Raw genomic sequence first — 17,411 nt, 5'->3', positions numbered from 1 at the left:
TCCCTCAGCAACGTGTGATTGAATTCATTTTCTTCAAATACACACTGACCAATCAGAGCTCGGCACGTGGACCGTTAATGAATATTACATAATCACAGTTTAAACTGACAAATGCAAAAAAAGACAGCTGGCAATAAATCTCAGACTGTGTGAATTAGTAAATTAACAGATTTATGACATCACTGCTTCATTTAGAGCAGGATAGATCTGACTATAAGTACATGTGTGTATTATGGTAAATTAATGTGTTGCAGATGTGTTTTCATGGCGTGTATGACGATATTTTAGCCTTGTTCTTTCAGCTGTAGCCTTAGTGGTGCGAAACAGACTTGGGAGTAAATAGAAAAGAAATGTGTAAATATTCTCTCATCACACATTCACTGACGTGTGTCGGCTTCTTGAGTCGTGTCTCACAGTCTCCGGCTACTTTAATGTTTGGTGTGGGTGATTTTAAGTTATGGAAGGAAACTTCCTTACTGCTTAGAATTATATTTATATATATTTTTATTTATTTGCCCAAAAGTCAGTTTCACATCGCTGGGGTCTCAGCTGAAAGAATAAGAATACATCAAAGTAAAACATTAACGTGAATACACGTGTTATTATAGTCAGATCTATCATGTTATAGATGAAGCAGTGATATTATAAATCGGTTAATTTACAGAATGACAGTTAGTGATTTCTTGCCAGCTGTCCTTCCTGCATTTGTCAGTTTAAACTGCGTTACTTTCAGCATGAATTATGTTCATGTTGTTGATGTTGGTCTCAGAGTGCACCAGACTGATGCATTTAACTTTAAAATGTACAACATTTTCTTCCAGTTGAACGTGTCCCCGGCCCCCTCTAGAAAACCAACACGAACTAGAAAATAAAAACTCAATTAGTCTACTGGATCAAGCTAAAGACAGTACCAAATCTGAGCGTGGACTCAATGAGCGATGCTCTCAAATTGAAAGAACACGCTCTTGGATAAAGATAGGATGAAAGCTCCATCGTTCCTCCCCTGTGTGATGTTTCATGTGGTATGTCAAATGTATTTCATACATTTGGTATAAAACCGTTATCACAAACAGAACCACTATGTCTCTTATATGATTAACAGTGCCATTGATGAATAAATAATTCCTTCATCGGATGAGTGTACTTCCAATACTAAATGAATCCAGGTATACAGCTGTTTTCACAATAACCTGTAACCAAGACTGTGATGGCGTCTGTGCAAATTTACAATCTGTGATTTCATATTTGATAAAGAGTCTCTCCAGCGTCATACAAACAGTTCACATTCTTTTCAAAAGACATTCTGAGCATGTGGGCCCCTGAGTGAGAGTATCCCAGTTCTTCCACAGACACTAATCCACGTAGTGCACCTGCGCCTGGAGCTCCTTGGAGATGTACCCGAGAAGGGTCGCCGTCAGCTGCTGCTTCAGGGTGGCGTTGCCCATCACTAGAGCAGTTAGCTGAGCCAAATCTGTCCACTGAATGTCTCCCAGCACGGCCAGAAGACTACCATCAAGCTTCTGCTGCTGCTGAGGACTGAGCTCCATTATGACCTGAGGCAGCGGTTTGAACTGTCCACTGGTCAGCCAGCAGCCCAGAAGGCCTCCGACAGCACCGCCTACAGGGGAAAAAGGTTTCAAACATGTGGAATTATGATTGCACACACAAACACACACAGCATGACAAGGATAGAGTGATTAACCACCGCTGGATCATCGTCCTCGGTGTGTGCACCCATCTGGGTTGTGTGCCCATCGCCAACGCCGGAGACTTCGGAGGCTACTACTGTCCGTGCCATGGCTCCCACTACGATGCTTCAGGAAGGATAAGAAAGGGACCTGCTCCTCTAAAGCTGGAGGTTCCCTTCTATGAGTTCACTGAGGAGGACGTAGTCATAGTGGGATAAATACTGGAGCTCTGTCTCAGTTCCTCCCTGTAATATGTATTTCTTAGATGGCTCCGTGTGAGAGCGACATAAAACGTGTGTATTTACTATTAAAGACATATTTCCAACTCTATGATTGAGCTATTGTCTTTTCCCTCGTACAAAAGTGAGTTGTTTTTCTTTGATTGATCTGCATCACTTAGCTTGATGTCTTTTGATTCACTGACATTTTATTTATTGTTTTAATCTCTATAGATTTCTTTCATTCCGCACTATTTTTAGCATTTCGTATTTTCCAAACAGCATTATGTAACACAATGTATGAGGGCCGGGTGTGATCAGGTCCAACCCCTTTGCTGCCGCACCAATCCTGATATATTGTGTTGGAGCTGTGTGATGAAGTCAAAGGTGGGGCCTGTTTCATGGTTACCTAAAGTTGAGCTGGTAAAAGTGCTCATACACATGAACAAGAGGCCTGGCGAGCACGACGATTAGGATAAGATGATGGTACGATCAAGAAAAGCCACCGGCAATCTAAAAAAGTATCGACAAGTTGTGAACACATTCAGGAATGTGTCGGCCTGTTGATCAACTGGAAGGAACTATAGATCTAGATAAGGCTGTTGTTGGTTTGTAATTCCAAAGAATGTATAGATTGCTTTATCTCAGGACCTTTTTTATCCTTTTTACAAGTTTGTGTTAGACAAGATGACAATTTTATTCCAGTAATGGCAGCAAAGAGTGCAAACAAGTAAGATAAAGGACTATTGAGTCTCACTCCAGTCACTGATGGATTTAATCCTGACAAACAAAGTGTGCTATGTACAACTGTATGAACCAGTGAAATACACAAACCTTTTACTTTTTATTGATGAAATCATTTGAATACAATATACTGTGCACAGATGCAGGTAAAACCATCGTCTTAAACTTACATTACCATCAAATCAATCATCAATATAATCATCAAAACTATTTCAAACTGTACAGTTGGCGCTCATTCAGTGAATAACTTTTTGTATTGAAATCAGTGTAGTTGAACCGCGGTTAATCATGTGTCACTTCAGAGGTGACTCGTGCTGAAAGCTTTTATCACAAACGGAAACTTTACTGCAACCACAACAGCTAAATGGGATTGTTTCCTGTGTGGGTTCTCATGTGTCCCTGTAAATGTGAACGATGGTTAAAAGATTTCTTACAGACTGAGCAGCTGAAAGGTTTTTCTCCTGTGTGGGTTCTCATGTGTCTCTGTAAATGTGAACTCTGGTTAAAAGATTTCTTACAGACTGAGCAGCTGAAAGGCTTTTCTCCTGTGTGGGTTCTCATGTGGCTCTGTAAAGTTGAACTCTGGTTAAAAGATTTCTTACAGACTGAGCAGCTGAAAGGCTTTTCTCCTGTGTGGGTTCTCATGTGGCTCTGTAAATGTGAACGATGGTTAAAAGATTTCTTACAGACTGAGCAGCTGAAAGGTTTTTCTCCTGTGTGGGTTCTCATGTGTCCCTGTAAATGTGAACGATGGTTAAAAGATTTCTTACAGACTGAGCAGCTGAAAGGTTTTTCTCCTGTGTGGGTTCTCATGTGTGTCTGTAAAGTTGAACGCTCGTTAAAAAATTTCTTACAGACTGAGCAGCTGAAAGGCTTTTCTCCTGTGTGGGTTCTCATGTGTGTCTGTAAAGTTGAATGCCTGTTAAAAGATTTCTTACAGACTGAGCAGTTGAAAGGCTTTTCTCCTGTGTGGGTTCTCATGTGTGTCTGTAAAGTTGAACGCTGGTTAAAAGATTTCTTACAGACTGAGCAGCTGAAAGGTTTTTCTCCTGTGTGGGTTCTCATGTGTGTCTGTAAAGTTGAACGCTGGTTAAAAGATTTCTTACAGACTGAGCAGCAGAAAGGTTTTTCTCCTGTGTGGGTTCTCATGTGTATCTGTAAAGTTGAACGCTGGTTAAAAGATTTCTTACAGACTGAGCAGCTGAAAGGTTTTTCTCCTGTGTGGGTTCTCATGTGTGTCTTCAGATTTTGACTCTGGCCAAATGTTTTCTCACACTCAGAGCATCTAAAATGTTTTTCACCAGCGCTACATCTTGAATCAGTGACACGGACTTCATCAGGTTTCACATAGTTTAAACCTGACTGAGGTTCTCTGGTCTTCTTCCCATCAGCACCCTCATCAGTGTCAGAAGAGTCTCCAGTCTTCTCATCAGTATCTGGTTCTGGATGTCTATCTGGATCCAAGTTCCTGTCTGGTTCTGGTCCTCCACAGTCCTCTCCATCAGCTTCTGTTCCCATCTGTTTAGTTTGTCTTTGATGAAGCTGTGAGGACTGAGCTTCCTCTTCTTCATCTTCACTCTTCACAGGAGTGAATGAGAACTTGACATCGGCCTCCTCCAGACCTTGAAGCTGCTCTCCTTCCTGACTGGTGCAGAGTTCCTCCTGTTCTTCTTTAATGTGTGGGGGCTCTGGGTCCTCCTGGTCCAGACTGGAGCTCCACTCCTGCTGCTCAGAGGGAACCTCTTCTTTAACCAACAGCTGCTGGACGTCTGCAGGAAAACAGTAAACACACACAGAGGGGTTACAAAGACATTTTAGAATTGAGCAAATAGTCTCCTGGACATACACTTCCAGAGTATCACTAGAACCAGATAATACAATAATGTAATCAACTTATGTGACATGAACATATGAACCATTTTAAGCTGCCAAATCCATGTGGTGTTATCAAAGAACAAACTTGTAATTTAAGTTGAAATATTTCCTGTCATCTAGAAGCTGAGAGAAGAAATCAGCATACCTGCAAACTCATAAGAGGTGAAAGAGGTGCCAAGCACCCGAAGGGGGGGGGGGGGGGGGGGGGGCGGGACGGTAGACGATCTACAAGTATTAACAATTTATTATTTATTCAGTCAAGCATCAAAAACATAGATCTATGGTTTCACAAAACACAATAATTGATTAAGTAGCCCTAGCAACAGACAAAGTCAGGGCTCCGTATACGCATCTCTCCTCAGTGTTTTGTGAGCCCTGTATCTTTATACTTTATTTGAACTTGTCCAGCACAGGGACGCATTATCTTCACCCACACACAAGCCAGGGTTGGGCCACATTGTGTGTGGGAGTCCTGGAGTCTCAGGGATGGGGAAGGTGCTGTTCCTGCAGGTTGATACACAATATCCCACCGACTAACCCGATTCACAACACAACTAGTTACAAGTTTTAAGCTGAACCACCTGCGTGTCAGAGCTCCCTCTTTGTACGGGGAGCGCCTCACCCGGAGATTCAAACCTTTGGTCTATGACACACGCAACACTATTGCAAATGAGCGCACACACACGTTATGTTCAAAATTTCTCAAACAAAAGGTAAAAGCCCCCCTCCTTGCTCCAGAGATGAAGAAGCATGCAGAGGAGAAGAGGCAGCCCCCCCCCCTTTCTTCCATCATTAAGCAGGGCAGAATCAGCTGGTTGAAGCTTAAATCAAAAGGAATTTAATATACTAACAAAAGAAAATGCAGTTACAAACTGAATTACATTATCAGTTGTGATACTTCATGAAATAGAGGCCCCATCCGCACCACACGACAGACTGGTGTGTCCGCCTCATGGTCCAGATGAGGTCTGATGATCTCCGGGGATTCAGTTTCTTTGTCCCTCCAAAGTCTCTGAAATGTCTCATATTACACATTCCTTAGCCCATCGATCAGCTCAGTGATTGGCTGAACCCTTCGGACTTCATTCGGCCACTTCCTTGACCAATTCACCCCCCTTCTTTAAGGCTGTACTCAGAAACTCTTCAGCAACATCCCCCCTCTCTGACTTTATTGCGGTGTCATAAATTCTCTGGTTTTCCTCACAGTGCACAACAAATTCAGTGACTCTCCCTTTAGTTTAAACCTTCTACAAGTAAACATATTGTAACACATCATATCCATCGCTAGGTGCGCTTTAACACTTAAATTCCTCACAATACTTATACCTTTAATGCCTGTAAATACGGAAGCATATTTATACAGTAGCGAGAACCATCGAAATGACCATCGAAATGAAGACAGTGTAGACATCTTAACGCTGATTGGCCAAGACTCGACACGTCGCATCAAATATGTTTTATTGCGAAGATCACGACATCACATTTTCTCCTTGTCTCACTCCAATCTGAGAAACGCTGGCTGGCCGGTTGACTAAAAAAAATTGAAAACTCTACGGATCTACTACACTCACGTGGATGATATATTTTGATTCAAAACGGCTAATTTCGCCGAAAAGCGACACGTTTGCAGGTATTAAATCAGGACAAGAAGAACACGACGAATTGCAACAGAGTCTCACTCCAAACTACATTAAAAGTTATCAGCCGGAGCATGAACAGTGTTTGAGAGAAGAAATAAAGTGAACCCACGTGCTCTTTGTATCCGGACTTCCGGGTTGTGAACCGCGTCCAGAAGTTCCCGTTGTCGCTTATTCGCCTCTTTTGAACGAGAGATTTCCTCCTCGTACTCTGCTATCGTTCTTTCAAACATACCTAATATATCTTCTTCAGCCGCAGTTAGTCGCTGGCTGACTAAAGATCTCAACATTTCTACTTTAGACATTTTCACTCAACCACAGAAAGGTTTCCTCCAGACGAACTCCGTCAACTCCTTGTCACCGTTTACTCTGACTTGCGCTGTGTTGGTCACTTCCGTCCTCGTCCGTCTGTTTCCAGGTAGCATGCTAAGCTAACTTCAATATCTTTATCGGCTACCAGGAGATTAGTCCTCTTCTTCTTCCTCTCCTCTGTCTTCTTCTTCTTCTTCTTCTTCTCCTTCTTCTTCTTTCACTTTAATGGAGGACTCCAAACCAATGTGTAAGGCGCCACCTACTGGACCGGAGTGTGTAACATCATGACTTTATGACAGTTATCATTTAAACACAATCATAATGTTATTTATAAATATAATGAAACAATTAGAAATAAACTCCATATTGCAGTCATATTCTGGCTTTTTAACCCGTTCCATTCAAAACATTAAATAAAGCCCTTTTAAGCTGAACTTGTTTGTCCCCTGTCTCTAACAGTCCTTTGATGCTCCACTCCCTTCCTGTATCTACCACTCTGTTCCTCAGTCTTTCTCTTCCTCCACTCTATCAGCACATGTTCTACAGTTTCTTTACAGTTGCATATCTCACATTTATCCCACTCTGTCTTTTTCATGATGTGTATAATGTGTCATTGAGTCCTGTATGTCCGAACCTTAATCTGAAAGTAACATCTTCTTTTCTACTTTTACTTCCATCACTTCTCACTCTGACTGATGTCTGAATTTTGTTGTAATTTCTACCCTTATTGTCATAATTCCAAATGTCCTGCCAAGATGTCCCATCCAAAGCTTTTACCAGAGAATGTCGAGTACTCCCAACCATTGTACAGGACAGTCGATGCTATATTTCCGTTAAGTCCACCCTGAATTCTAATCCAGTGTGATAGTGCTAACTCAGTTCTCCTCACATGTAATGGCATTTCCAAGTATAAGATAGATCTGACTATAAGTACATGTGTGTATTATGGTAAATTAATGTGTTGCAGATGTGTTTTCATGGCGTGTATGACGATATTTTAGCCTTGTTCTTTCAGCTGTAGCCTTTGTGGAGGAAAAACTCCTCTCCCAAGGAGCGTGGAGCAGCCAGCACACGTGATCCTGATAGCTTTTCAGTCACACGGCGCTAAAAACGTTACCGAAACTGGTTCACCGTCAGAAAGGATTTTAATCCTGCTGTTACAATTACAGTTATGCAATGGTGTACATTAATCTTTGAAATATTAAACAATTAACCCCCCCCTTGGAAAAAACTCTCCCAGTCCCAGGAGAACACGTCTTCCCTCGGACATCTAAATAACAGGAGAGAAAAACTCTTGACTATCCCTCCCTTATATTCATTCGCGACTCCTCCCCTTTCATCTATCTCAATTTTTATTGGCTGCCTACGCTCACTCCTCAGTAAACGCCTGTCTCTGCATCTCGCTCTACCTGCAACAAACACATTCAAATCCTGTCAGTTATGACTTACTCCCTTCTATAATCCTACAACACTTTGTTTATCTTAATTATGCATTCCCAAAACCCTTATGATTATGACTAATTATGAACCTTAATTATGAATTATTAAGCACTATTATATCTACTAATCACCCCTGTTTTGCTCAAATTTCTTACAATTCCCCCCTAACCCACAGTTCACTGTGAGTTAGTTACTCGAATGTAGTAAGTTACTCAAATGTTGTTAGTTACACAAATATCGTTAGTTACTCAAATGTACTCAAATGTTGTTAGTTACACAAATATCGTTAGTTACTCAAATGTAGTCAGTTACTCAAATGTCCCTGGAGACCTCCCCCCTACTCAATCCAGGGAGAGGCTCCCTATCTATCTAAACAGAGGCAAACAATTCATGCATACAGATAACATTTCAAGTATTTCTGTTCAGTCCGTTTCAAAATTGAGTCCGTAAAAAGAAGACAAAAAAGAAAATTTAATCCGTAAAAAAGGGAAAAATTGAGTCCGTAAAAGGAAGACAAAAAAGGAAAATTTAAAAAAGGGAAAGATAGAATCCGTAACAAAGGAAAAGATCGACTGCGTTGAAAATCACTGCCTTCCATGTCTTGGGGCTGGCAGGATCAGGATACAGCCTGTAGGCTAGAGAACACATACTGAGAAGCCTTGACTGTTCTTTTACACCTGTCAAAATTACATTTCTTAATCTTTACACCCTAAAATCCCATTATAACCCATTAAACAAAAATAAAATCTCAAATTACTCATCCAGAACAATCAGTCTATTTCCCTAATTTCCAATATCTCACCGGATGTGTTAGAAGTCCATCTGGGCCTTTATCAGGTCCTTCAGGATCTCCGAGAGGATGGTCAGGAACCGCTTGTGAAGTTCCGCTATGGCACCGCTGGTGGCCTCATCTAGACTGTGGCCATCAGAAGCTCCAATTCTCCCTCATCCTCGACACATAACTGGTTGCCCTGGACTGGTGTCTGGCTCATCGTTGAAGCAATAAACCCCTGTAGAAGTCCACGGATGCAAGGGAACCCACATCCACAGACGACTAGGAGGCCTACGATGACAACACACAGAGTAATTACGATTGACAAAAATGTATGTTTCCACTTGCCAAACATACTCTCCAACCAGTCGGTGAATGGATCAGCGGCACCAGAGTTCTCCGCTAGCTCTTGGCTGAGTGCTGTCAGTCCCTCCAGAGCCCTGGTCACCGATCCATCAGGAGCTGTGTTATTTGGAATGAAAGTACAGCAAGCAGTCCCAAACATCTGACAAACGCCACCTTTCTCTGCTAATATCATATCTAATGCCATTCTGTTCTGCAAGGTCATTAAACTAGTCTTCGCCAGCTGTGCATGCAGTCCTGATATGGCATCTCTGGTGAAGTTTACAAAACGCTGTTGGTTATAGTAAATGTAGTTGATCCAATCGACATTTTTATTAATCGTTACCCACCAGAAAAATGCAGATTCAAAACCGGCAGCTATCTGATTTCTGGCTTTGAATTCATCCGGCACCCCCCTTGGCACTCCTATGCCATCTATGTATACTTGGTCATCGAAGGCTCCCTTCGGCCTACCAGCATCTCTTTTGGATCTTCTGTTAGCATGTGGGTGTGGAGAGATGAGTTCTTTATATGTTACATCATTGACAGGCAAGATATAGAATGGTAATATAAGTTGCACCAATGCACATCTGCCTGTCCAATCTTTAGGCAGGATTGGATATATGGTTCCTCCTCCACACCACCACCATAAATCAGCTCTGGGTGCTGTCTGTCTTAACACACTGTTATATAGATAGTCGCTAGCATTGTGACTGTTGCTACAATTTGCTTCAATAATACTGCCTACATTGGGCCCCATAGCTGTATCTGAGACTATACAATCAAATGGACCCTCTGAAACCTTGAACAGAGGTGGGGTATTATATTCTACAGGTGGGTAATCCCAGTGCAGCCCCTGACAAGTGTGATGGAGGGGCAAAGTGTCATCAGTAAACAGAGTTAAAATACAACTAAATTCAGGGCTTAGGGGTCTAAATCTTGAAGGAACTGGTGTTGCTAGGGGTCTAGGCCCTGAACACACAATGCAATCTGTACTTCTCTGACTTGAAGCCGTATATTGTACCCACCGGAGCCATAAATTCCCATCTGCCATCGCAGTTTCCACCCCCGGTACCTCATTCTCTGCATCAGTCGTATGTCGAACCTGGTCATCCATGATCTTTTTGGCAGGCTTAACAATGACCCTAATAAGCCCTTGTGGAGCAGGACTATCAGTAGTTGCCTTTCCCTGTACTACGTAAAGTCCTCCGTCGGTCAATTTTGGGTCTGTTAAGGTAAGTCTTAAAGGATTACATCTACCCACCCCTTTTCTACACATGTGATAAGAAGCTGGGGCATTTAACATCTTTAGTCAGTCTTTAAGACCTGGGTTGGGGTCTTTTCCTAAACCCTCGCCACCTGTGTTCATCGTTGCCCATCCCCAATCTTCACAATCACAGTTATGATACGATAACAGCTTACCATACTTATTTGTGGCGGGCCCACACTCGTCAGTTATGATGCACAAGGTTTTGGACATCCACCCGTAGATGTGTTCATACCTGGGACAGGAAACGACTTCACAGAAGTCGAACTGGACCGTTGATGTTGTACCTTCTTTGAACGTAAGAGTGAGAGTTACATTTTCATAGGTGAGTGTCGTCGGAGAAGCCTCTCTACGTGGTCTGAGATCGGTTTGATTAGTTACTGAAGCTAAATTTCGAATCCTGATGTAGTCATGCATGTGTTCTGGCTCCTGTCTGTGGTTAATTCCCCACACTAAGAGGGAAACTACTGAAATCAGGACGAAAGTAATTACAGACTTCCATAACCTACTGAAGCTAGAGTCTCCCAATGGAAGGCCTCGCTTAAACTGTGGGGGAAACGTCATTGTCAGTACTGTCTAAACCCTCTTTTGAGGTGTCTTTAACTTCAAATTTTGCCTGTCTGATGTTCAATCCTGTCTCTGCGAGTGTCTCACTCGTTACCTTTGCTGCTGCACAGTGTGTGAGGTGGTGCCAAGTAGCTCCAGTTTTACCTTTCACCTTTACTGCATGTGAGGTTGCCAATACTACCTCCCATGGACCGGTCCACCTTGGTTCACTCCACTTGCGTTTGTGGACTTTTATCCACACCAGACTGCCTGGTGACACGACAGGAGGCGGCTTCCTTTCGTCAGCTGCTGCTTCTGCGTTTGTCACCTGAGAAAACAAAACTCGGCTCATGTTAGTTAGCGCTCTTGTGTATTCCTCAATTTCTAAAGTTAGCAAGTCTAGGCTAGGTCCATGACTACTGGTCCATGGTGGGCCAGACATAGGCCTCCCTGTGAGTAGCTCATGTGGTGTTAAGTGTGTACTATTGTGTTCTGTATTTCTCATGGACATTAGTGCCAAAGGCAAGGCGTCTGGCCATTTGATAGATGTGGTGTGACAGATTTTAGCAATTTTCCTTTTTAAAGTTTGATTAGCTCTCTCCACTATTCCCTGAGATACTGGATGATAAACTGATCCAAACCTATGTTGGATTCCTAGACACTTTTCTACTGCTGCTAAGTGTACATTAGCAAAATGAGAGCCATTGTCTGAATGTATAACTCTCGGGAGACCATATCTCGGAACAAGTTCATTCCTGAGCCACTTTACCACTGTTGCACCATCTTCATTTCGGCAGGGTATTGCTTCAACCCATCGGGAAAACCGATCTATCATTACCAACATGTATCGCAACCCTCTCACTCTGTTGTCTGCTCCCATGTCTGTATAATCAATACAAATTTCCTGGAAAGGAGCTCGTGGTACAGGATAGCTCCCCATTGGGCACTTATACACTGGTTTGTTATTATACCCATTACAAGTTGCACAGTTTGTTACAAAGTTTTCTACCATCTCTTTAGAATATGGATGCCACCAATGTTTCTCCAACGCTGCACATGTTCGCTTTTTCGACTCGTGAGATGGACCATGTGCTTCAATCATTAGTAAGTGTACCAGCTCGGCAGGAGCAACCATTCGTCCATCATGGGACCTCCACAATCCTTCCCTGCAGGATGCTCCATGAGCTAACCACTGTGAATGCTCATATGCACCAGCTTTTTTCTGCAACAAAACAAGGTCACTTTCATCGGGGGTTTGCTGTGGCTCGTTTACACTTATTACCAACATTTGTGTGTCATTACCAATGTACCCTCCAGCTCTCTTAGCTGCAAGGTCAGCTGCGTTGTTACCCCTTGCTTCTTGATCGTCCTCCCTCGAGTGACCCCTGCATTTTATCACAGAAATTTGTGCTGGCAGCATTACAGCATCCAACAGATTCTTCAGCGCCTCATGGTGTTTGACTGGGGCTCCTGAACTCGTCAAAAACCCTCTTCTCAGCCATTGTGGTCCATCCAAGTGTACTGCACCATGAGCGTATGCAGAATCCGTGTAGATGTTTACTCTTCTGTCCTTGGCCAAAGTAAGGGCTCGAGTTAGCCCTATCACTTCTGCCAGTTGAGCTGAAGCAGGTTGAGGAATAATTGCTGCTTCTGCCTCCACCAATGTCCCTTCAGGTAGTTGCTCCACTACCGCGTATGAAGCCACATTACCTGTTGGTCCTCGGTAACAACAGCCGTCACAAAAGAGTGTCATCTCTGCATCTGGATCTTTTTCTCCTTCCAAGTCTGATCTTAACTTGGTCTCCTTTCCAGCCATTTCTGCACAGTCGTGGGTGCCTTCATCATTTGGCAATCCAGTTGCCATATTTACTCCCTGTGAGGTGAAGGATAAGTGGGGCTGTGTCAATGTGTCTGATACCCTAGCTCCTCTTGTAGCTGTTAGAGTAAAGGCTTGAGTCTCTAGATATGCGACTACACCATGCTGTGTGTGTATTTTCAATGGGTGGCACATAACTATATATGCTGTCTTTTGGACAGCCCTGACTATTGCTGCCAAATGTCTGGTGCAACCTACCTGTCCTAGCTCTATGGGGTCTAGTTTAGAACTATGGTAAGTCAAAACTGCTCTTCCCTCTCTCCTCATCTGATATAAGACTGCGTTTACTACCCCCTGCTTTTCCCCTATATCTAAATGGAAGTCAGATCCATAATCTGGGACTGCTAATGCGGCTGCCTGAGTCAGACACTGCTTGGTCTTGATGAATGCTTCCTCTCCTTCAATTGTCCAGATCAATTCTGCCTTCAGGTTTCGGTTACCCACTTTAGTCAGCATGTCACGCAGAGGCTGAGTGAGGTTGACATAGTCTGGCACATAGCTTCGGCTGTAACCAGTCAATCCCAGAAATCCAAGCATTTCTTGGACAATTTTGGGTTTGGGGTAGGTCAATGCCGGTGATTTCTGTTCAGGTGAAATCTTTTTCTTGTTTCCTGAGAGTACTCTTCCCAGGAATGTCACCTGTCTTCTCCCAATTTGAGTCTTCTGTTTTTTGATCTTGTAGCCGCGCTCTGCTACTCTCCTTAGCACAGCTCCAGTTGCTGCCAGGCAACTTTCTGCTGATGGCGCTGCCAACAGTAGATCGTCAACATACTGTATTAGGGTCACTCCTTCTGGCAGTTTCAAATTCTTCAAATCGTCTTTCAATGCTGCATTGAATATGCCGGGGCTGTCTTTGAACCCTTGAGGCATTCGGTTGTAAGTATATCTGTGTCCCTGAAATGTGAATGCAAACATCTCTTGACTGGCAGGATCAAGTGGCAGACAAAAGAATGCGTTTGCCAGATCCAGTACTGTGAAATACTGGTGTTGTGGGCTTATGTTCTGTAGTGCCACATATGGGTTGGGCACTGCAATTCCTTTCGTCTTTGTGGCTTGATTTACTTCTCTTAAATCATGTACCATCCTCCAACCTTTTCCTCCAGCTTTGGGAACTGGCAATATGGGCGTGTTCCAATGAGATTCTGCTGATCTCAACACTCCTGCTTCAAGCAGGCCATGAATGGTGGCTGTTATCCCTTCCACAGCATCTTTGCGAAGACGATATTGTGGTTTCCACACCGATGGCTGTCCAGATTTCTTTTCTATGGTTACCAAATGGTGTGGAGTGCAGCCGACATCATAGTCGCCTTTTGCCCACAGATGTTCTGGCATTTCATTCAACAAGTCTTCTGCTGCGGGGTGGTCAGTCAACTCACGGCCGTGATGTCTTTCCAATTCCTGCCTCTCCGATACTCCATTCTCCCTGCTGCAATGTGCTATTTTCCAGATTGTCTTGTCTGGACTGTGATGAAGTAGCGGTGAGGCAGTGGAACACCAGTCTGTTATTTCCTGGGCTCTCTTCATCATCGGTCCTAGTGAGCGGGCCTCCTGCCCTGCTGCTATGGCTAACGTGACATGGGGTTCACTCTCATGGTGCAGTTCATACCATTGTGCTTGAGTTTCAGTGAGTTCACAGTGTGCTGCAACTCCTTCTGCACCCAAAAAGATGTCTGTGATCCTGATCATCTCTTGCACTCCTTCTCGTTCTTCCTCCCATGCGTCAGCATATTCTTCGTCAGGTGTCCTCAAGTAATTATAGGTGCAATGGAATGGGTCAATAGGGGAACCATATGCTCCCTGGCTGTTGATCCATGGCTTCCAGTCTTGGTATGTTTTGTTGACACACGGCTGTTCTCTCTCTCCTGCCACCAGCCTGGTCCAAAACACTTCAGTCTTTTCTTCTGCTTGTTCAGAATTTGTCATGAAGAGAATTCTTCCCCCATGTGTCTGCCATGGAGTCAGTGGTTGACCTTTGAACGTAATTCTAAGTCCGTCTGCTGAACATTGTATTTCAGCTCCAACCTTTGTCATCAAATCTCTTCCCATTAAGTTGACAGGGCATTTGGGAGAGTACAGGAATTGATGAAGCAAACATTGTCTTCCTAGTGTAGTTTCCAATGGTGTTGTGAATCTCTGCACCTCTGTTTTTCCCGAATATCCAACCGTTCTCATCGTTTTATCCGAGAGTGGGGGTGTTTTCCCATTTAGGTTTCGTAAGCATGAGGCTGCGGCACCAGAGTCAACCATCATCTCTGTGTCAACTCCGGCAACGCTACAGGTCACCATTGGTTCTGTCTGAGCCCTGTAAACCACCCATGCTTCTGGATCTTCTGGGCCTCCTCAGTACTCACTCTGTTGGTGAGCCTCCTCCCATTGTCCTTGTGACCTCATGGGCATCTGTTGGCGGTGAGGTCCCATGATGGGAGGTGCAGGTGGTCCTGGCGGACCTGGTCTTGGGTACTGCTGCCGCTGGGGTGAGAATGGAGCCTGTCGTGGTGACGCACTGATCTGCATTCCTCCTCCCATTTGCCTTGGGCAGTCTCGGGCCCAATGGCCCCATCTCCCACAGGTGTAGCATTCACCAAACCTGTCAGGGTTTTCTCTGTTTCCTGGTTGGCTATATCCGCCTGCTTGGTAAGCTCTGCCTCTTCCATATTCTCTGCCTCTGTCGGATGCACGTGCACGTCCTCTGCCTCTATAGGGCGGAGGCTGGTAGTACTCCACCATGGGGGCTGGCTCTGCTGGAGTTGGTGGCTGCTGGGCTTCTGCTGCTATCATCTGTTTCTTAGCCTGAAGTTTTCTATTGAGTTCTCTGTCAGCCTCTGCTAATTGAAGTTTCAACAGTCGCTGCGTCATTTTCTTTATGTCATCTTCTCCACTTGTCTCCTCCGCTAGATGCCTTTGGGTGTAGTGAGTAAGGTGTTCTCTCCACATGGCATCAGTCATGTTACTCAATCCCACTACTCCACGCAGTGCTGTTCGTACTGTTGGGGGCAGGCCCTGCTGTACAGTGTGCCGCCATACAACAGTGGTGGCCTCATCGCTGTCATGTCTCCCTCCTGTGGCCATAAACCACTCTACTTCAGCTCTTTTCAGATACTGATGTGTCTCTTCCTCTGATTTTATCTTCAGTCCAGAAAGAGAGTTCATATTGGGTTTTGTGGCCCAGATGCCCCTCATTGCTGACCAGAAAACTCCTCGGAAGTTGTCAAATGAGGTTTCATCCCCCCTATTGGTCGTTCCTGTACTTACTTCCAAAATATTCAGTTGGGCTGTTCCTTCTGTTCGGATTATCATGGCACGGATGTCTCCCAATGCCAATTTATCAGCTGCTGTGAGTTTTTCAAAGACACGGATCCACGGATTGGCTCCACCGGCCAGCGGTGGCAACGCCTTTTCCAGTGCGTCCATGTCTCGATGTCCCCATGGCACAAACTCAGCTTGTCCGTTGGATTTTACCAGCAGGGGGTACTGTTGGGTATGGGCTAATGGTGTCATCTCACCTCTTACAGGATAGATATGATCTCCATAGCGCTCTGGTTGTCGCCTGTTCCTACTGGATCGTCTGGCAGGTGAGCGACCTCCATCTTCTCCTTCTACTCTCTTTCTTCTGTCCTCATCAGTGTCTTCATCGCCACTGGTGATTGCTGTCCGTCTGTTCTCAGGGGTGAGGAACAAGTAACCTTTTGCTTTATACTCACCCATCCTCAGATTCCCTTCCTTTTCCTCTTCACTTTTTTCCTGTCTTCCTTTCTTGTCTGATGTCAATTCTTGATGGTTTCTAAACCACTCTTGTTCCCAGATAAGTTGTTTGTCATGACGTTGTTCCCGGGGCAACATCTCTGGAGCTTGGATATCACCGAAGGGCCCTGAGGTCTCTCCTTCAGCTCTGCCCCCCTTTTCCCCTTGCTGGTCATGGCAACTCTCTGGAGTACTTACCGTCACTCCTGTACTGTCAGTCTGTGAGCTGATGTCTTCAAGCTCGTTCCCAGACCTGCTTCCCTCTTCACTCTCCTCTTCCATATCCAATGTTCCCCCTTTGACTCTGTAGACAGGTGCCTGGATTGAGGGATAGATTGTTCTCTTCACTTTCACATATGGCGGGGGAGGTGAGGAAAGCTCAGTCTGTCCATGTGCTTCTGTCAGCACTGACGGGTATACTGCTGTGTTGCCAGGGGTGTCAGGTCTGGTAGTGGTGGTGGATTTGAAGCCAGTCTCCTTCAGGACCTCAGGTAGTCCTACTGCATCTGGAAGGGTGTTCGGGTCGACCGCTTTCCAGTACGTGAGCAGACGCTTGGTATCTGCACACCTCTTTTCTTCCATATTGCGGGCCCTGCTCCTACCTAATTTGTTCAGGCGACTGGCTCCCACATGATCTGCAACAGCGTTGTTCCTAGCCTTCGCAGCTTCTCTCCACACTTTGCATCTGTGTTCAGCCGTGGGTGCCGTCACCGTTGGAAACCACCCGTTCCTCTGCCACTTCTTCAGATATTTTCTCATCCTCTCCCATTCCTTTCCCCTCTCTTTGGGCACCGTTTGGTCCTCCATCCTTTCTCTGGCTCTTCCCAACATTTCCTGAGCAGTTAAGACGGCCATTCTATCTCCTAGGTGAGCTCAACGTTCACACACCCGTCGTAGCACCGTCCCCGTCAAAGTCGATTCTTCGGAACTGTGTAAATTAGTAAATGTACCAA

General features: G+C 44.6%; 1 protein-coding gene across 1 annotated transcript in view; it reads right to left on the bottom strand.

The window, feature by feature from the left end:
* The window catches only part of LOC306792307 (thrombospondin-4-B-like), a gene marked incomplete at its 5' end in the record, with an annotated part of 74,595 nt that extends 57,555 nt beyond the window's left edge, over positions 1-17,040 (bottom strand). The window contains 2 exons of the mRNA XM_079289380.1: positions 16,657-16,776; positions 16,960-17,040. Coding sequence (XP_079145506.1) covers positions 16,657-16,776; positions 16,960-17,040 — 201 coding nt within the window. The remainder of the gene's footprint in view (positions 1-16,656; positions 16,777-16,959) is intronic.
* Between the last annotated feature and the right edge of the window lie 371 nt (positions 17,041-17,411).

Source organism: Melanostigma gelatinosum (genome assembly GCF_949748355.1).
Source record: "Melanostigma gelatinosum genome assembly, chromosome: 18".
NCBI lineage: Eukaryota > Metazoa > Chordata > Actinopteri > Perciformes > Zoarcidae > Melanostigma > Melanostigma gelatinosum.
Note: the sequence above shows the minus strand (reverse complement) of the source record. Positions and strands in the feature narration are given on the sequence as shown.